The 21,998-nt window shown below is 44.6% G+C and overlaps 1 protein-coding gene across 1 annotated transcript in view; it reads right to left on the reverse strand.

Annotated features, from left to right (window-relative positions):
- Positions 1 to 10,565: 10,565 nt before the first annotated feature.
- The window catches only part of tmem214 (transmembrane protein 214), a 38,429-nt gene continuing 26,996 nt past the window's right edge, over positions 10,566 to 21,998 (reverse strand). Inside the window, 4 exon segments of the mRNA XM_078399358.1 lie at positions 10,566 to 12,372; positions 13,671 to 13,822; positions 14,484 to 14,652; positions 18,876 to 18,972. Coding sequence (XP_078255484.1) covers positions 12,246 to 12,372; positions 13,671 to 13,822; positions 14,484 to 14,652; positions 18,876 to 18,972 — 545 coding nt within the window. The 3' untranslated portion in view covers positions 10,566 to 12,245.

The following is a 21,998-nucleotide window of genomic DNA, read 5'->3' on the forward strand; positions in this document are numbered from 1 at the left end:
GCAATGGGCCAGGACCGTAGAGCCCGAGTCCTCGCGTGTGTATTGAATGCCTATTTAATTCTATGTATTTTCCTATTTGCCAGTTAATTTCGTTGCATAAGTCCCCATGACATTATTAAACAGCAATAAGCAATGTTAATTTAGTATTCAATGTGGTTGTCAGTGAGCAAAGACTGTTGCCAAAGTGGTGCCCATACGAAAAATAATGAAGATAGGTAACAAAAGGGCCTTAATACTGCAGAGGATTCTGGCCTCTGTTCCAAGGAGGTGTATCTTTCCTGGGGGAGGGCAGTGAAGCTTAGGATGGTTAGTGGGTGAAAGGTGGAAACAGATCAGGAAAATAAATATGGGCAGATTGAGCCAGATTGGTGTGGGAGGGGAAGACGTGAGGGTAGAAGTGATTTATAGCCAGTAAGGGAGCAATTATGGATAGGTGGAAATGGGCAGGAAAGGTAGACCTGGAGGGGAAACACTTGGTTGTAAGGGTGGTGGGCAAATGGAACTGCAGTGTTGAGAGAATGGAAAAGGTGAACAAAGGAAGAACCTAGATAGACAGGAAGGAGTGGGAAAGGAACACCAAAAATGTGTGTTACTGAAAGTGGAAAGTTAATGTCTATATCATTGAGTTATAGAATATGAAATATTTCATTTAGTTTATTGTCACGTGTACTGGGGTACAGTAAAAAGCTTTTGTTGCGTGCTAACGAGTCAGCGTAAAGACAATACATGATTACAATCTAGCCATCTAGTGTAGATGCATGATAACGGAAATAACATTTAGTGCAAGATAAAGTTCAATTAAAGATAGTCCGAGAGTCTCCAATGAGGTAGATAGTGTAAGGGGTTTCTGCGCCGAGCTTTCGCCCGACCTAAGGTCCCCGTGCCTTGCTCTGATCCCTTGACCAGGCCGCGCACACTGGTTCCCCGTGAGTGGTTCGACCCACTCACCCCCTACGGTTCTAGACACTGGACTTAGATGCAGGAGCGTTTATAGTGCAGAAAAATTCAACCAGACCAGATTTGAAGACCAGGGTTTAAATGGAAAAGGCTTTTATTGAGCGCTTGGGACTATTGTCCATGAATACTTATACAGTTCTATAAGACATATCTATAAGACACATACCGAATTACATGAATACTTTTGACTATGAATCATAAAACGCACAGTTCTACAAGACATATACACGAATGTAAGATGGGGAACGTACGACACATCGCAAAATTGACCAACACATATTCCTTTACACACCCATGTTTATTCAAACCACCCTCCCCTCTACACTAAACTATGTCCAGGATATGCAGGATCGGGGTACATGCTCACCATGGGGCTATTACTGGGGTTACTGGCTGTTCGTGCTGTTTCTCCGCTGCTTTCCGTGAGGGTCGTGCTTGTCCCCTGAGTTTCTTCCTTCCGTTTCTTGCGTTCCTTGCAGGTTTTCTTACAGTATTTCTTCTCGAGTTGCGTGCCGGTTCCTCTCTCTTGCACTTCGCTTCTTCTTGCCTGTCTTTTCTTCCTCCTGCATCCGTTTGACTTGAGTTTAAAACGCAAAAGTCGTGGCCAGTTATACTATTCTGACCCGTCCTATCTCCCGCCAGATCTTGGGATCTCTTTGTTTAAAAGATATGTATTGAGTTTTCTCTCTGATCTGCGCTTATGTCCGGGGGTACTGGGGATGGCCAGACGGTGTTAATTGGTATTTCGTTGCGAGGTGATGGGTTTAACTGGTTTCCCATCACCTACCAGGTAGTTTTCTATGGGCTATTGTGCCCCCTTAACGAGATTAACTGTGTAGGTCGGCTTGGGGCATTGTGAGTATGCTGATGTCAGCGCCCCAGTGTCTGGACTTCGACCTGGTTTCGCAGGTTTCTGCATGGCCAATACCCATCCATTGTTCTGGCCGTGGCTTTGCAGAAACCTAGAGACTGGGCTGTAAGGTTTTTGCTTTTGTGGCTGGTCACGAGGTCCTGCGGCCATCTTAGGACCCACGGATTGTGACATCCCTTGGTAAACTGACCGCAGCCTTTCTCCGCTATCAGCCCCAGTCTCCCGTTTAAAATGTCCAAACTGCAGCTCTTTGGTTTGGTGTTGCTTGCAGGATGAGGGAAAACTTCTAAAATCTTACAGTCCCTCCTGTTGATTTGCATAACCCCAGTTTATCGAATCAATTAAATAATGTGGTTGAGCAATGTTTTCCCGATTCTCCACATCCAGACCCCTGAGGTTTTAACTAACTAGTGTTCCATTGCGAACGTACAGTCCCCATCTTTTAGGCTGACCTTTACTGCCCGTGTCCCGGGCAAAACTATATTACAACGTTTACATTTTGTACATTCCTTCATAATCACACTTTATACAATTTTGGAAAAAACAATGCAAATCACAGTTCACTCGGTGCGGAGGGGGCCCGTCCTTCTAGCAGCTTGCGGCTGGGTCCTGCTCGCCCACCCGCACGTCAGCGATACCTCGAACCCCACATACACATATAGATCCCCTCATCCGGTTCCCACCATTTGTCCCAACACACACTCAACTGTTCTTTAGTCCCAGAAATAGTCCTGTGAGTGTCGTTCTCAAGTCTCTCCCACTCAACAGTGGAGTTGGCCATTGTCCTGCTCGTTTTCCTCAGCCACCACCGCCTGCTCGCGGGGACCTTCCCCGTGCATACCAGGCAGATCCTTTTGCCAACGGTGGCGCTGATCTTTTGGGCGATGATCTTGACTCTCGGGCACAATAACGAAGTGTCCCGATAAGCAAAGCCTGAGGCGTTGGAATACTCTGAAGAGTTCGATCCCAGCCACCCCGGCCACCGGCCTTCATGGAAGTGAACTGCGGTCTCCTCCGCTTCTCTCCTTCCAGTCCCATCGGTCGCGATGGGAGCCGTGTCCCCGGAGCAGCCGTAAATGATGATGTCCTTGGTGCGGCCCCGATAGGCCCACCCACATCCGATCGCCGTGGCAACGATCCACCATACGAGTGCCTCCTTCCACTCCAGAAAAACAGATAAAGAAATATGGTATAGCCAGCCTCTTGGGGAGCGCTTGGCTTTGTTAACGCCTCTGCGGGCGGGTCTCTTGACCCCCAGCCTGCACCCCACACCCACACATCCTGGACGCATCAACTTTATTTACAACTATCCCCACAAAACTTATCTATATTACCTAATCCTTATCTATCTAAAATATAATACAGCGCCGCCTTCCCAGGGCGGCTCAGCTAATCCCTGTCAGGGCTGCAGCGGTTCATCTCCTGCGGCTGCACCACGCTGTCTCCCACCTTTGATCCTCCGCAGCCTGTCGGGGGCTAAACCTCCTCTGAAACGTTAGCTCCCTCCTCCTCACTTGGCTCCGATACCTCGGGGCGTGATTGACCTCTGGCCAAAACTTTCTACGTTGGGGTTCCCTGCTGGACCTACGGAGAGTCACCTTAGGCACTGCCCCCTGGACAGCCTGGCTGAGGACTGGTTCCTGCCGTGCCGCTGCCGACCCTGGCCCCGCCTCATCCAGCTCTGCCCCCTTGGTGCTGGGTATACCCGCGGCATCCGGCCTCACCCTGCCTGTACCTACAGGTGGTGAGCCTCCGCCCGCTACCCCCGCCTTCCTGGTGCTTGAGTCGGGGACGTTACTGTCGTCCCCCTCCGACTCCTCTTCCTCCGTAATGGGATCCAGCCCCTGGTCGAGCTGATCAGGCTCTTCCTCGTCTGAATCCCACCCAAAACGCGAGACCCTCCATTCCTGGAGAATGTCCTCCCCCCTCACGCAGGCAACCTTGCCTGTCTGCGTGACCTGCCTCATCCTTGGCTGTGAGTCCCCACTCACAGGGCTGGCCCCTGTGCTTGACCCCTGTGCTTCAGGCTTATAACTACCTACCCTACCACAATCGTGTTTGTGGGTCGCAAACGCGTTCAGGTTGTTCCCCACACACTCTTGCAGTTTGGCCGGGACCTCCGCCACCATGCGCTCGAGGTCGTAACCCTCGGGCGGCTTCTTGGTGCACAGAGTCCCTTTCCCCTCTTTTCCCCTAATCCTCTTCCCACCCCCTTCTGTCCACTTCATCAGGATACACTCCCATGTGCTCCCAAGTGAGGAGTGCTCCCAAGTGAATGGACAGCGGGATGGAACGTGCGCCAGCCTGTTCCTTCCCTGTGAACCCCGCCAGTGCGAAAGGGACCCCTGTGGACAGGGGAGAGTCAAAGGGTTCCTCTGTGTGGACCACGGTGCATGAAGCCCCCGTGTCCAACAGGTAATTGCCCCTTTGCCTCTCCACTCCATCTCCACAAGCGGCCTCTTCCACGCATCGTAGCGGAGAGGACACAGATAGGCGGGCTTCGCGGGCTGATGTCATTGGGGAATGTTCAATGCCCCCCTCGCACCCGGGGAGCCGGTAGCGACTGCCACCTTCCCCTGTGCGGCCATGAGGGACCGCATCACCTCGATCATCGTTTCGATGATCTCGGGCTTAACTGGGACATCGGCGCGCAGGGTGGTGCCAACCCTATCTTCCTTGGTGTGGGCCCTGCAATCCTTCCACCAGTGCCCCACCTTACCGCACCTGAAACACTTGGACTGTGCGGTGGGGTTACCCTCCTGTCGCCACTCCTTTTGGGCCGGTGCAGTCGCCTCCGCCACGTGCACCTTCCCTTTTACGATTCGGGTGGACGTGCTCCGGGTGTTACTATACCCTACCATGAGACGGTCCAAAACCGCCTCCTCCGTGCTATTTGTGGGATCAAACCAGGCTTTCGCCTGCTCCCTGACGGCCGCCAGGCTGTTTGACACCAAACATCGGAGCCACTGGGCTCTCCCATTCCCGACCAGGACATCCCGCGCGGGGACATGCGGGCAGCTGCTCTGGTATACTGACCACAGTCGCGCTGCGAAAACCTTTGAGGGTTCTCCCTCCATCTGGAGGGTCTTCCCCAATCGGGCAAATGGACCCTCATCGCCCATTCCCAAGACTTCCAGGACCTCGTCCCGTAGGAGATCGTAGGTCCTGGTCCCTCTTTTGCTTTCATCTGAGAGGCATTGGAGGATCGAGCTGTCCAGGGAGAACAGCAACAATTTTGCCCGTTCTCCCTCGTCGCAACCGTTGATTGCGGCGGTTTGCTCGACCTCCCTGAAATGCAGCGAAGGGTCCCCTGATTCGGACAATTTTGCTACATGCCCGATCATAGCTCTTAACTGCTGGGAGCTGTGGGGCACCACGATCTCGCTCTGAATGGGTCCGGCGTCCCCATTCAGCGCGGTGGGTCCCCGTCTGGTTTCCAGGACCGGGCACATGGGCGCCGGTGCCGAGCCCTCGACCGGGAGCTCCTCTCTCTCCCTTTCCCCTACACTACCCTTTTTCCAGGATGCCTCGTAGCTAGGGGGATCGCGGAGTCTGGGGGCTGAAGCCACCATGGTCTTTCTAGGGATCGGAACCGGGACCTTCGCACCCGCTAGTGACTGGCCCGCGGGGGGGTTCATCAAACAGACCAGCCCGCTTGCTTTATTTAAAGCACCTCGCAGACCCTCTATCTCCTGCAGGCAGGCCCCGTGGTCGGCCCCTTCCGACCTGTCCTCCAAAACCATCTTATATGCTGCCCTAACTCCCTTAAGGTTCTCTTCCTGGGTCTCCAGCTGGCGGTTCAGGGAAGCGCACTGCTCCCGGAGCCTGCCCTCACTTAGCATGGCCTCAGTGATCTGGCACTCCATGAGTTCTACCCTGGCCTTGTGGCGGTTGGTCACGACCCGGCGCTCCTTGTTTAAGGAGTCCAGAGCCTCAATCAACTGGTGCCCACCCGCAGCCTTCTCCTCTACCTCCTCCTGAAGGTCCCTGATCTGGGCTGCCTGTGCCACAACCACGCGGTCCAAAAGCTGGACCTGCTTTTTATAGCAGGTCAGCCAGACCGCCTTTTCTACAGATTTCTTGTGGGCTTTACTGGCCGTCCACCGGATCGCTGCATCCAGTGGGCGCTTGTTCTCTAACAAACCACACATCCATTGTTTGGTGATATTCACCTTGCTAAAAACATAGTCCGCAATGCGCTCGTCCATTACATCCCTAGTTTTAAAATCTTTTTCTGGTACACCATCATCCTGCTGCCAGTGTCCCTTCGTGGTCGCCATTATCTATAAGGGGTTTCTGCGCCGAGCTTTCGCCCGACCTAAGGTCCCCGTGCCTTGCTCTGATCCCTTGACCAGGCCGCGCACACTGGTTCCCTGTGAGTGGTTCGACCCACTCACCCCCTACGGTTCTAGACACTGGACAGATGCAGGAGCGTTTATAGTGCAGAAAAATTCAACCAGACCAGATTTGAAGACCAGGGTTTAAATGGAAAAGGCTTTTATTGAGCGCTTGGGACTATTGTCCATGAATACTTATACAGTTCTATAAGACATATCCATAAGACACATACCGAATTACATGAATACTTTTGACTATGAATCATAAAACGCACAGTTCTACAAGACATATACACGAATACCTTTTACTCTGAATTCTAAAACGCACAGTTCTACAAGACATATACACGACTGTAAGATGGGGAACGTACGACACATCGCAAAATTGACCAACACATATTCCTTTACACACCCACGTTTATTCAAACCACCCTCCCCTCTACACTAAACTATGTCCAGGATATGCTGGATCGGGGTACATGCTCACCATGGGGCTATTACTGGGGCTACTGGCTGTTCGTGCTGCTTCTCCGCTGCTTTCCGTGATGGTCGTGCTTGTCCTCTGAGTTTCTTCCTTCCGTTTCTTGCGTTCCTTGCAGGTTTTCTTGCAGTATTTCTTCTCGAGTTGCGTGCCGGTTCCTCTCTCTTGCACTTCGCTTCTTCTTGCCTGTCTTTTCTTCCTCCTGCATCCGTTTGACTTGAGTTTAAAACCCAAAAGTCGTGGCCAGTTATACTATTCTGACCCGTCCTATTTCCCGCCAGATCTTGGGATCTCTTTGTTTAAAAGATATGTATTGAGTTTTCTCTCTGATCTGCGCTTATGTCCGGGGGTACCGGGGATGGCCAGACGGTGTTAATTGGTATTTCGTTGCGAGGTGATGGGTTTAACTGGTTTCCCATCACCTACCAGGTAGTTTTCTATGGGTTATTGTGCCCCCTTAACGAGATTAACTGTGTAGGTCGGCTTGGGGCATTGTGAGTATGCTGATGTCAGCGCCCCAGTGTCTGGACTTCGACCTGGTTTCGCAGGTTTCTACATGGCCAATACCCATCCATTGTTCTGGCCGTGGCTTTGCAGAAACCTAGAGACTGGGCTGTAAGGTTTTTGCTTTTGTGGCTGGTCACGAGGTCCTGCGGCCATCTTAGGACCCACGGATTGTGACATCCCTTGGTAAACTGACCGCAGCCTTTCTCCACTATCAGCCCCAGTCTCCCGTTTAAAATGTCCAAACTGCAGCTCTTTGGTTTGGTGTTGCTTGCAGGATGAGGGAAAACTTCTCAAATCTTACAATAGTAGCTCGGGACTGTTCCCTCATTGTTCATAGAATGGTTCAGTTGCCTGATAGCAACTAGGAAGAAACTGTCCCTGAATCTGGAAATGTGTGTTTTCACACTTCTATACCTCTTGCCTGATGGGAAAGAAGAGGGAGTGGCTAGGGTGAGACTCAATAGACAATAGGTGCAGGAGTAGGCCATTCAGCCCTTCGAGCCAGCACCGCCATTCAATGCGATCATGGCTGATCACTCTCAATCAGTACCCCGTTCCTGCCTGCTCCCCATACCCCCTCACTCCGCTATCCTTAAGAGCTCTATCCAGCTCTCTTGAAAGCATCCAATGAACTGGCCTCCACTGCCTTCTGAGGCAGAGAATTCCACACCTTCACCACTCTGACTGAAAAAGTTCTTCCTCATCTCCGTTCTAAATGGCCTACCCCTTATTCTTAAACTGTGGCCCCTTGTTCTGGACTCCCCCAACATTGGGAACATGCTTCCTGCCTCTAATGTGTCCAATCCCCTAATTATCTTATATGTTTCAATAAGATCCCCCCTCATCCTTCTAAATTCCAGTGTATACAAGCCCAATCGCTCCAGCCTTTCAACATACGACAGTCCCGCCATTCCGGGAATTAACCTAGTGAACCTACGCTGCACGCCCTCCATAGCAAGAATATCCTTCCTCAAATTTGGAGACCAAAACTGCACACAGTACTCCAGGTGCGGTCTCACCAGGGTCCGGTACAACTGTAGAAGGACCTCTTTGCTCCTATACTCAACTCCTCCTGTTATGAAGGCCAACATTCCATTGGCTTTCTTCACTGCCTGCTGTACCTGCATGCTTCCTTTCATTGACTGATGCACTAGGACACCCAGATTTCGTTGAACTCCCCCTCCTCCTAACTTGACACCATTCAGATAATAATCTGCCTTTCTATTCTTACTTCCAAAGTGAATAACCTCACACTTATCTACATTAAACTGCATCTGCCATGTATCCGCCCACTCACACAACCTGTCCAAGTCACGCTGCAGCCTTATTGCATCTTCCTCACAATTCACACTACCCCCCAGCTTAGTATCATCTGCAAATTTGCTAATGGTACTTTTAATCCCTTCGTCTAAGTCATTAATGTATATCGTAAATAGCTGTGGTCCCAGCACCGAACCTTGCGGTACCCCACTGGTCACTGCCTGCCATTCCGAAAGGGACCCATTTATCCCCACTCTTTGTTTTCTGTCTGTCAACCAATTTTCTATCCATGTCAGTACCCTACCCCCAATACCATGTGCCCTAATTTTGCCCACTAATCTCCTATGTGGGACCTTGTCGAAGGCTTTCTGAAAGTCGAGGTACACCACATCCACTGACTCTCCCCTGTCAATTTTCCTAGTTACATCCTCAAAAAATTCCCGTAGATTTGTCAAGCGTGATTTCCCCTTCGTAAATCCATGCTGACTCGGAATGATCCTGTTACTGCTATCCAAATGCTCAGCAATTTCGTCTTTTATAATTGACTCCAGCATCTTCCCCACCACTGATGTCAGACTAACTGGTCTATAATTACCCGTTTTCTCTCTCCCTCCTTTCTTAAAAAGTGGGATAACATTTGCTATCCTCCAATTCACAGGAACTGATCCTGAATCTATAGAACATTGAAAAATGATCTCCAATGCTTCCACTATTTCTAGAGCCACCTCCTTAAGTACCCTGGGATGCAGACCGTCATTTGCCAAGGCAGCGTGGGGTGTAAATTAAGTCAGTGGAAGGTCGGTTGGTTTGTGTGATGGTCTGGGCTGCATCCACAATTCTCTGCAACTTCTTGCGGTCTTGGATGGAGCTGTTCCCAGACCATTCTGTGATGTATCCTGATAAAGTGCTTTCTATGGCTCATCTGTAGTTGGTGAGAGTTGTTGGGGACATTCTGAACTTCCTAAGCCTTCTCAGGAAATAGAGGCATTGGTGTGTTTTCTTGGCCATTGCTTCAATATGGATGGTCCAGGACAGGTTGCTGGTGATATGTACTCCAACCATCTCTACTTCTACACCGACAGTGCATACTGGGGCATATAGGGCTTCACTTCCTGAAGTCGATCACTATATCCTTTGTCTTGCTGACATTGAAAGGTTATAGTCTGGTCACCAGGTTATTATCTGAGGGAGTTGAAATGACATGCAACCAGAAGCTCAAGTTTCAAAATTCACTCTTCAAAATTCAACAGGGTAGAAAAGTGGTGTTTCCCCTCCCTCAGATCAAGGAGTCAGTGTCTTCATGCAATAAATTTAAGTCAAAGATGAATGATTTGGGGATGGGCATATTTTTCTTCACCAGGAAGAATAAGTTGACACTGGACAGGTTGCACAAAGTTATAATGTAAGTGTCCAGCAGCTCACAGCAAAGTCCTGGCCACCTGATGCAAACCAGGTTGGGTGCTGTCCCTTATCAACACAGTACTTGTATCTTATCAAAAAGAATTCCTGCTCAGCAGTCTCAAAGTCTTTGCCCATCTACTGTTTGCTCCTAGGTTAGTTTATTTTTACAAAAATGGGTCAATTTTTTAGATGCACTTCATAGTGTACGAGAAAGAGTAGCCATTCTTATTGAAATCCATTATTTTGTTTTACATGTTCCCAATGAGTGTCTTCTTCCCATTTCTGAACTGTTCTTTTACACTATTTGCATTGCCAGATTCCACATGGCCTATTTTATCTCGACAACTTCATGGTCCCATGAAAATATAGTTCGGTTTATGCCAGCTTGCATTCTTTGAAGTTACAAGATAACAAACACAGGCATTGTACAATCAAATATGTTTCTCATAAAAAGAAAACAAAACCCCAGAATACAACAATCTGGACTATATTAGGGACAATCCTGACAAAGTAGGAACTTCCTTTTCATCTTTCAAATCGATTTTTCCTTATTGAGCAACCCTGCCAAACTCTAACTTACAGTTCAAGTGGTGACTGGTCCAGTATTAAGAGCACTAATTGACCAACTACATTAAATTTACCCAAGTATGCTAATTTTTGTTTAGTGGAAATGTCAGTTTTGGGGGGATAACATGCCTTAAGGAATATTGAACAGTTTAGAATTACTTCTTAAAATCAATGATTCAAAATACTTGTTCAATACCATTTATTTTTCCACCAGAAATTAATTCATGATTGAAATGTACATTTAAAGACAACACATTGGTCCTACAAAAGAAATAACATATGACTAGTTAGCTAAAGGTTTACCAACCCCAACCAGCACTCTGGTTCATATGTACATTGTAGAATTTCCCCCAGTTAAAATTTACTTTAATAAATTAGTGTATGAACAAGGCAACAGTGTTCCATCTCAACAGCAAAACAAAATGTCATTAATAAATGGAGTCAGTTGATGGAATAGGCAAAATATATTTTTAAACAATATTTACAAGCGATTTTGCATCTAGTGCATATGATAGGACAAGGAAAGTGACATTGACAGGAGAAAAATTGTCATAACTGCCAATTTGAAACACTTCATTTGGAACAATTATTCAGAGTGCAAAGATTGGCTCTCTTTTCATGCAAAGACTCATTCCGGCTCCCACGCTATTTAACTAAATCTAGGCATTGTCCCTGACCTGAGCATTTTATTTCAATTTATCCACGCTATTTGGGAGAGCATTTAATGTACCTGCAATTTCCAAATGTTATGGGGATTGTGCTGTGGAGGAGGGAGGGGGTGGAAAGAGGAGAGGCGGCAGAGATGGTATTTGTAAATGCTTTGCAATTGGCTCCTGAAATGAAGCATCCACAAAGCGCTAGCTGAACTCCAACTCATTTGTAAGGATCTTTTCAGATCTGGAAGTGGAGTTAGAAACAGCAACATACATGCCAAGACAAATTGCACTATTTCACATCATCTAGAATTTTGGCTAGGTGCACCCTCAATAATTATATTAGAATTACATATCTTCGATGGACTGAAAACTATTACAATTACTATGGATAGAACAAGTGCCTTTATAATTTGCCCTGTAATAGATGATGTTCCTTATAAAGATGATTAATCAGACCATTGATGTCTTGCCACTATTGTGTCACTTACTCTGAACAAAACTTTCATGCTATTTGATAACATGACCATATTCTGTGTGAACATGTAAAAAAATTAAATATGAGTAGGAGGTAAAAGTAGAAATTACAGATTTTGCAACCCATTTCACAGGGGCTAGTTGGAATATTTCTAATAAGATTGCTGAACTTAGACATTCATACCTGTTACAAACAATATTTCACATGAAACCTCTTGATAGACTGCATGCAACATGAATGACTTCAACCTCTCACTGTGGTAACTGGACACAAACCACCAAGATTGATAAATTAGCTGTTAGTTGTTAACAACGCAATTACTTTAATATGCAAGATGTCCCATTAAAGTGTACAATTGGCTTGTATAGCATTGGATGTTCATAAAATACTATATTCAATATACTATTTAGAATCAAATCATTTTTTGCAATGTGTGAACAGCTGTTTATTTATAGCAATAAATATTAATTGGTATTGAGAATTTTCATCCAAAATTTAATGTAAAGATCTTGTAATTACAATATAGAAGACAGTCACCACTGAAGAGTTTTGGGAAAACAGGGTACAAAATACATGCATTTGATATAAAGTTTTTATAAATGAAGGAATTAAGCGGCATTTGTACTTTTAGTTCAACTGATTATGCTCTCTCCGGCTGAAAATGCAATCCATCTCCTCAAAAATGCTGAAAGTGGTTATGCTACTCCGAAAACAACATGAACATTCTTCTTGTTTAATAACTGGAGATCATTGAGGCAGCCCAGTTTTTGATAGCGGTAGTAGTATTCTGTAGATAACCCCACGTTACGTGTGTGATGTTCACAAAGTGTTTCTTCATGCAATCCCAATTGATTTCACCCCTAGAGTTTGGCAGGGATGTAAAAAAAATAAACAATTGCAAATGCCAGCTCAGGCTTGGTATGCATTCCCAAACCACAGACAGAAACTAACTAAAAGCTGAAAATACTCAAGTCAGGCAACATCTGTGGAGAAATGATCGGAAACATTCTGTTTTCTCCACAGACGCTGCTTTATAACACTAGTTTATAATTAACCATTTCCACCTGAGATCTTTATGTTTGGCATTTAAAACATCTATAAATACTCCCTTCACATCATCCAGAAGTACAAATGTATGGTAATACTTGAACAATTTAAAGTATGGTTGATGAATGAAGGCAGTGGGGGAAACAATGGGGCACATAGATACTACGCAATGCAGGTTTAGTTATTACTTGAATTTACCCCATTCTCTTCCATCACCTTACTTACACCTTGCTTAGTTTTTGAAATAAATTCAAAGTTTCAATTGTTAGATGTAACATAATTGTAAATCAATCTTGCAATACAAAAAATACTGTTCTTTCTTTTTTTAAGTTATCTGTACTTAATGATATTATCAACCAGTTGTTGCATACTCTAGTGATGTTTGATGGAAAAAATATTAAATGTGCAACCAGGGGACTGTACTCTTTGAAGATCAAAAGATCTCCCATTTCAATATCAAACTGAACCAAATAGGACTGAGGCCAGAGACGTGAAACATGTGTAGTGAAGCTCGATGAGTCTGAGAATTTTGCAATAGATAAAATTTAAGTTTTAACTCACATCTCATGACCATTTACTTTGAAACTCAGAATTTATGAGAGGTGTCACAGTTGGGGATGGGTGTTGGTGGATTTTGCTACTGATGCTAGGAAAGAACAACATCCTAATCCTAATAACAACATACTTTGATTTTTTCCCCAGAAACCATTGATTATTGTACAGTAAAACTTCTGTGTTAAATCCAATTCAGAAATCTCAATTATTCACTATCTAGCTCGTCAGGTTACACTTCCTCTACACTTTCCTAATTTACTGGAATTTTTTTTACAACTGTATAACATCTAAATAAATGAAATATTTCATGACATTAATAGGACGAATATCCCGTAGTCCTATAAAGTCCCATGGGTGCCAGATTAGAGTTTTACAGTATTTCACCAGTGAAAGTAAATAGTCAGATAATCGTGCATTGGAAAAATGAAATGTTCGCCATGAATATGAGAAACACCACTGTACCCCAGAAACACCAACATACACCAAATTTCACTGCCAATGATTTGGGCTCCAAACAGCTTGAAAAGGGGAATAAAGTAACAGAACAGCTACTTACTCGCAAGAATTAACAAAATGTCTCCACCACTGCATTATCACTATTTTCATATATTCCACAATTGGTAATATGTAATTCTGATGGACAAAGAGAAGCAATTCCTTGATATATTCTACAAAATGGAACACTGCGTCCGGAAGATTAGAGTGAAGCTGAAAAGAGAAGACATTCAGGTTGTGTCCAAGTCTTATATTTTCACAAATCCAAAATACGCAACTGAATTAAATACCAGGGAAGAGAGTTTCCACTTGAATACCACTCTACCTAAATCCCCAATTGTGTAAAAAGTAGTAATTGAATTAAAGTATCTATGCTTAGTGGACACTATCACTCGAGATAATCCCCTTTTGCTCCAAAACTTTTTTCCACATTATTCTGGATTTTGCTTGTCTCTCGATCCAATCATCTTGCAGTATGGACATGATCTTAAACAACACAACCCCCATTTACACCTTTCGGAGGTGGGAGCAAGAATGGAATCAGAGGGATCTCATCTTGCTTTTTAACATTATAAAATGCATGGTCAAGAGTTCAAATTATCAAACATCAAAGTGAACAGCAAAACATGAAACGGAGGTGACAAACATATCATATCATATCATATATATACAGCCGGAAACAGGCCTTTTCGGCCCTCCAAGTCCGTGCCGCCCAGCGATCCCCGTACATTAACACTATCCTACACCCACTAGGGACAATTTTTTACCTTTACCCAGCCAATTAACCTACATACCTGTACGTCTTTGGAGTGTTGCACATGTCACTATTAAAACCTGTTGCATGCATGGGACTTATGAAAACATTAATACTTACCCAATGAGCAAACTTGGGCACATTTTCAATGATCCACGAAACATGATATGACAGGTTCTCTTTTATATACACAGTTGTTTCAGATAACCTTCTCCACCCCAGCTCAAGATTTGGTCCAAACATAGTTACAGCCTCTGAATAATAATGAGGAGTATTTGTTTCCACCCAGCTGCAAAGATAATGAACATGAGCATATGGACAGGTCAGAAACCACTTATGACAGCAAACACTGGAATCATAAAATGCATTTTAAGGATTCAGAAATAAATTTATGGATCATGCTCCCCAAGTTACACTATTATAGACAATAGGTGCAGGAGTAGGCCATTCAGCCCTTCGAGCCAGCACCGCCATTCAATGCGATCATGGCTGATCACTCTCAATCAGTACCCCGTTCCTGCCTTCTCCCCATACCCCCTCACTCCGCTATCCTTAAGAGCTCTATCCAGCTCTCTCTTGAAAGCATCCAACGAACTGGCCTCCACTGCCTTCTGAGGCAGAGAATTCCACACCTTCACCACTCTCTGACTGAAAAAGTTCTTCCTCATCTCCGTTCTAAATGGCCTACCCCTTATTCTTAAACTGTGGCCTCTTGTTCTGGACTCCCCCAACATTGGGAACATGTTTCCTGCCTCTAATGTGTCCAATCCCCTAATTATCTTATATGTTTCAATAAGATCCCCCCTCATCCTTCTAAATTCCAGTGTATACAAGCCCAATCGCTCCAGCCTTTCAACATACGACAGTCCCGCCATTCCGGGAATTAACCTAGTGAACCTACGCTGCACGCCCTCCATAGCAAGAATATCCTTCCTCAAATTTGGAGACCAAAACTGCACACAGTACTCCAGGTGCGGTCTCACCAGGGCCCGGTACAACTGTAGAAGGACCTCTTTGCTCCTATACTCAACTCCTCTTGTTATGAAGGCCAACATTCCATTGGCTTTCTTCACTGCCTGCTGTACCTGCATGCTTCCTTTCATTGACTGATGCACTAGGACACCCAGATCTCGTTGAACTCCCCCTCCTCCTAACTTGACACCATTCAGATAATAATCTGCCTTTCTATTCTTACTTCCAAAGTGAATAACCTCACACTTATCTACATTAAACTGCATCTGCCATGTATCCGCCCACTCACACAACCTGTCCAAGTCACCCTGCAGCCTTATTGCATCTTCCTCACAATTCACACTACCCCCCAGCTTAGTATCATCTGCAAATTTGCTAATGGTACTTTTAATCCCTTCGTCTAAGTCATTAATGTATATTGTAAATAGCTGGGGTCCCAGCACCGAACCTTGCGGTACCCCACTGGTCACTGCCTGCCATTCCGAAAGGGCCCCATTTATCCCCACTCTTTGCTTTCTGTCTGTCAACCAATTTTCTATCCATGTCAGTACCCTACCCCCAATACCATATGCCCTAATTTTGCCCACTAATCTCCTATGTGGGACCTTGTCGAAGGCTTTCTGAAAGTCGAGGTACACCACATCCACTGACTCTCCCCTGTCAATTTTCCTAGTTACATCCTCAAAAAATTCCAGTAGATTTGTCAAGCATGATTTCCCCTTCGTAAATCCATGCTGACTCGGAATGATCCCGTTACTGCTATCCAAATGCTCAGCAATTTCATCTTTTATAATTGACTCCAGCATCTTCCCCACCACTGATGTCAGACTAACTGGTCTATAATTACCCGTTTTCTCTCTCCCTCCTTTCTTAAAAAGTGGGATAACATTTGCTATCCTCCAATCCACAGGAACTGATCCTGAATCTATAGAACATTGAAAAATAATCTCCAATGCTTCCACTATTTCTAGAGCCACCTCCTTAAGTACCCTGGGATGCAGACCATCAGGCCCTGGGGATTTATCAGCCCTATAGAAACATAGAAAATAGGTGCAGGAGTAGGCCATTCGGCCCTTCGAGCCTGCACCGCCATTCAATATGATCATGGCTGATCATCCAGCTCAGTAGCCTGTGCCTGCCTTCTCTCCATACCCCCTGATCCCTTTAGCAAAAAGGGCCACATCTAACTCCCTCTTAAATATAGCCAATGAACTGGCCTCAACTACCTTCTGTGGCAGAGAATTCCACAGACTCACCACTCTCTGTGTGAAGAAATGTTTTCTCATCTCGGTCCTAAAAGACTTCCCCCTTATCCTTAAGCTGTGACCCCTGGTTCTGGACACCCCCAACATCGGGAACAATCTTCCCGCATTTAGCCTCTCCAACCCCTTAAGAATTTTATATGTTTCTATAAGACCCCCCCTCAGTCTTCTAAATTCCAGCGAGTACAAGCCCAGTCTATCCAGTCTTTCCTCATATGAAAGTCCCGCCATCCCAGGGATCAATCTGGTGAACCTTCTCTGTACTCCCTCTAAGGCAAGAACGTCTTTCCTCAGGTTAGGAGACCAAAACTGCACACAATACTCCAGGTGCGGTCTCACCAAGGCCCTGTACAACTGCAGCTGAACCTCCCTGCTCCTAAACTCAAATCCTCTTGCTATGAATGCCAACATACCATTCGCTTTCTTCACTGCCTGCTGCACCTGCATGCTTGCTTTCAATGACTGGTGCACCATGACACCCAGGTCACGTTGCATCTCCCCTTCTCCCAATCGGTCACCATTCAGGTAATACTCTGCTTTCCTGTTCTTGCCGCCAAAGTGGATAACCTCACATTTATCCACATTATATTGCATCTGCCATGCATTTGCCCACTCGCCTAATCTATCCAAGTCACTCTGCAGCCTCCTAGCATCCTCCTCGCAGCTAACACTGCCACCCAGCTTCGTGTCATCCGCAAACTTAGAGATGTTGCATTCAATTCCCCCGTCCAAATCATTAATATACACTGTAAATAACTGGGGTCCCAGCACCGAGCCTTGCGGTACCCCACTAGTCACTGCCTGCCATTCCGAAAAAGACCCGTTTATTCCTACTCTTTACTTCCTGTCCGCCAACCAATTTTCTATCCACCTCAACACTGAACCCTCAATACCGTGTGCTTTAAGTTTGTACACCAATCTCCTATGTGGGACCTTGTCGAAGGCCTTCTGAAAGTCCAGATATAACACATCGACTGGTTCTCCCTTATCCACTCTACTAGTTACATTCTCGAAAAATTCTATAAGATTCGTCAGACATGATTTGCCTTTGGTAAATCCATGCTGACTTTGTCCGATGATTTCACCACTTTCCAAATGTGATGCTATCACATCTTTAATAACTGACTCTAGCATTTTCCCCACTACCGATGTTAGACTAACTGGTCTATAACTCCCCGTTTTCTCTCTCCCTCCCTTTTTAAAAAGTGGGGTTACATTAGCTACCCTCCAGTCCTCAGGAACTACTCCAGAATCTAAAGAGTTTTGAAAATTAACACTAATGCATCCACAATTTCTGATGCTACTTCCTTAAGCACTCTGGGATGCAGCCTATCTGGCCCTGGGGATTTATCTGCCTTTAATCCATTTAATTAAAGATTCATGGTACAGAATGGTTGAGAGCTGTCAAATAAACAGCAAAAACACAAAGAGCTGGAGGAACGGCAAGTTAGGCAGCATCTGTGGGGGGGAATGGACTGACAATAAACTTTCCAGTTGGGACCTTTCTTCAGACCGATGGGGGGGGGGGGGGGGGGGGGTGGAGTTGGAAAAGTGGGGTTGGGATGGTGCAAAGCTCAACAAATGATGATGGATGTAGGTGGGGGGAGATTGGCAGATGGGTGGGGCAAATGGCCTGTTTCTGCGCTGTATATCTAAACTAAACAGAAATTATGGAAAGGATTTCACACCATGGAGATTACAATTTTACATACTCAATTCCACTTGCACCCATACTCCCTCCAAGTCCTGCTCGACCTCAGTAGCTTCTCCCATCCATTCCTATCAACTCAAAAAAGATAGCTGTACTTTATATCTGGGTGACCGACTTTAAAAATTAATGTATAACCATATCAAAAACAGATTTAAAAATAATCGATCACATTATTCCCACTGAGAGTACAGAATATTTGTTCAAGGGACTAGGTTCTATTGTCAGTTTATAATGCTTAAGATTTTGTAAATTCAAGCCTTTAGACTTGAAATATTGAAACAATATGGTACTTTGACACAAAAGATGATCTTTATAGGCAAGCTGAACTGTTACAATTTTAACTACTGCATTATTTTAGATATGACAATCAATTACTGCCAATAAAATAAAAGATCCACTTGAAAGGAAATGCAAACAATCAGGGAAGATTTAATTGAAAGACCATTGATATTTGAAAATTAACAATAAAGTCAAATTGTACTTTGTTCTGAATTCAAATCTTCTATTTTATGAAGGACAGTTCGAAAAAAGACAGTAGTATTTTCAGTCTTTATCAAATACACCCACCTGTATCCCTGTCTGGAATAATAAGACACTTTATTCCAAGCCTGTTCAGATACAGACATCAACCCTGACTGTTGAAGGATATGAGCAGATGAAGAAGCTGAGGAAGACAAAGAGAATCGATGACTGGCCAGTAATAATGATTTTCAAATATTTCTGAACAGGCATTGCTGGTTTCAATAGTTTACACGATACTAAGTTTATGAAAATGTCTCCAGCAGAATACATATCTGAAGAATTTTCTGAACAAAATTAAAGCATTTGAGGCACTTTGATCTTCAAGGAATACTGGGAAAGCTCATTACGTTTTTGTTACTGGAAATTTTACGCCACAAAATGAATATTAAAATGTGATTGACCGATTAAAAGCATGGAAAATAGAGACCAAATGCAAGGTTAATTGACTTCAACATTAATTGAATGCAATTTCTTGTTGGATTACAGAAACAATAAAGATTATAAAATATCATAACTACCATACAAGCTGCCCAAATTTAATTTGGCATCTTGGACCAATAACCGCATTTCTATCAAACCTATATCTGGATGCTCATTTACATTCACAACAGGTGGGTCTACTGTTCTAATAGATTCACAAGGAACTGCAGACACCGATTTATATATATATTTTTTAACAAAGCACTGGAGTAACTCAGTAGATCGGGCATCCTTGGAGAATATGAATAGGTGACTTTTCAGGTCAAGACCCTTCTTTGGACTGAAGCTGGAAGAGAGGCGGTGGTCGGACAAAGCCTGACAAATGATACATGGATGCAGTTTGGTGGGGTGTTGATTGGCAGCTAGATGGACAAAGGGCCAGAGATGAAAAGCATGAGAAGGATAGAAGAGGTAAGAATTGTGAAGCAGGAGGAAGGGACGGAGGGGAAAGGGGGAGATGGGTGTGAATCCAAGTAAGGCACAGGGAAGGGAGAGGGGCATGGGACCTTTGTTTGGAAGTTACCTAAAATTAGAGAATTCAATTTGCATGCTGTTAGGTTGTAAGCTAGTCAAGCAGAATACAACGTGCTGTTCATAGTTTGAGTCAAAGATCAGTAAGGGAAGGGGAGTTAAAATGATTAGCAACCTGGAGATTCAGCATGCCTTGGCAGACCGAGCACGTGTTTGGTGAAACAGTCGCTTAGTCTACATTTGGTCTCAACGATATAAAGGCAGCCACATTGGGAACAGAAAATATGGTAGTTAAGGTTAAAGGTGGTGCACATGGTCCTTTATTGCACTTGGAAGGACTGCTGGGGTCACTGGATTGATGCGAGGGAGGAGATATAGGGGCAGGTGTTAAGTCTTTTTCTTCTGATGTTTTCTTCACTACCATTTGTACAAGGAGCAAGAACGTCAGTAGACAGCGAAAGACTGCTAATTACATTTCTTGTTGGAAGACAGACAAACTTTGATGCTGCTGGAACTAACTTCAAATTTATAATTTTGATTGGTGACTTGCCATCCAGTACAAAATTCTCTAGAAGCTTCTAATCTGCATATGCAATAAGTAGGCAAGCTCGGCATTGAAAGTCAAGTGCAAGTTTGGTAGTTCCACCACACGCGAGTACAAAACATATTTGACAATTGTTTTATGGTCATAAATGCCTCTCGGACAATGCATTAATGAACATTCCATAAAAATATCTGTGGTCTTAAAAGCAGAACCGTGCAAGATCAAACAGAAGTCAGAGCATCCCAAGTTTGGGGGATGGGTGTGATAGTGTCACCCTTCACGGTCCCCAAATATATCCTCACAGGAGGTAGATTTACACAATTATCATTTTTGACTGTCATCTGTTATAAATCATATGCCATTGTATTTTGACATTTACAGTAATTTTAATTGCTTGATGAATCAATAAACAATTCCTTAAGTATTTGGAAAAAGCTCAAGCCTTGCAAGTCTTTCATCCCTGTACTATTCTGCATTTCCGCAACCTCTCAGGGGATGGTCAACCAAAATACGATAGCCAGAATTGAACACAGAACCCCAGTCACGACAAACTAGCATTTTACATATTCTCAGCATAACCTTTACCATTTCATATTGCACAAGGCCAAGATACTGTTAAAATATTCAAATCCCTTTTCAACTTTCCCTATACTGCCAAATATTTTGATAAAATTCCTGGATCTTGCCAATTTCTGATGAATGTTCACGTCAAGGCATCAAGGAGGACAAAAAGTTGTCCATGAGGTCAAAGAGGTTATAAAGATGGGACCTTCACGAGTCAACTAAATTCTAGAACTGGCCTGGTACTGTATTTAGTTGCCAACTAAACTTAGAAACATAGAGACATAGAAAACAGGTGCAGGAGGCCATTCGGCCCTTCGAGCCAGCACCGCCATTCATTGTGATCATGGCTGATCGTCCCCAGTCAATAACCCATGCCTGCCTTCTCCCCATATCCCTTGATTCCACTAGCCCCTAGAGCTCCATCTTATTCTCTCTTAAATCCATCCAGTGATTTGGCTTCCACTGCCCTATGTGGCAGAGAATTCCACAAATTCACAACTCTCTGGGTGAAAAAGTTTCTTCTCATCTGTTTTAAATGGCCTCCCCTTTATTCTAAGACTGTGGCCCCTGGTTCTGGACTCACCCAACATTGGGAACATTTTTCCTACATCTAGCTTGTCCAGTCCTTTTATAATTTTATATGTTTCTATAAGATCCCCTCTCATCCTTCTAAACTCCAGTGAACACAAGCCAAGTCTTTTCAATCTTTCCTCATGACAGTCCCACAATCCCAGAGATCAATCTCGCGAACCTACACTGCACTGCCTCAATTATAAGGATGTCCTTCCTCAAATTAGGAGACCAAAACTGTACACAATACTCCAGATGTGGTCTTACCAGGGCCCTATACAACTGCAGAAGAACCTCTTTACTCCTATACTGAAATCCTCTTGTTATGAAGGCCAACATTCCATTAGCTTTCTTCACTGCCTGCTGTACCTGCACGCCAACTTTCGGTGACTGGTGTACAAGGACACCCAGGTCTCGCTGCACCTCCCCCTTACCTAACCTAACACCACTGAGATAATAAACTTCTGCTATTTGCTCCAAAAATCAATGGAGACCATATTAATTGAGAGATAAATGCAAATAATTTATAGTGAGACCCA

Source organism: Rhinoraja longicauda, chromosome 5 (assembly GCF_053455715.1).
Source record: "Rhinoraja longicauda isolate Sanriku21f chromosome 5, sRhiLon1.1, whole genome shotgun sequence".
NCBI classification, from domain to species: domain Eukaryota; kingdom Metazoa; phylum Chordata; class Chondrichthyes; order Rajiformes; family Arhynchobatidae; genus Rhinoraja; species Rhinoraja longicauda.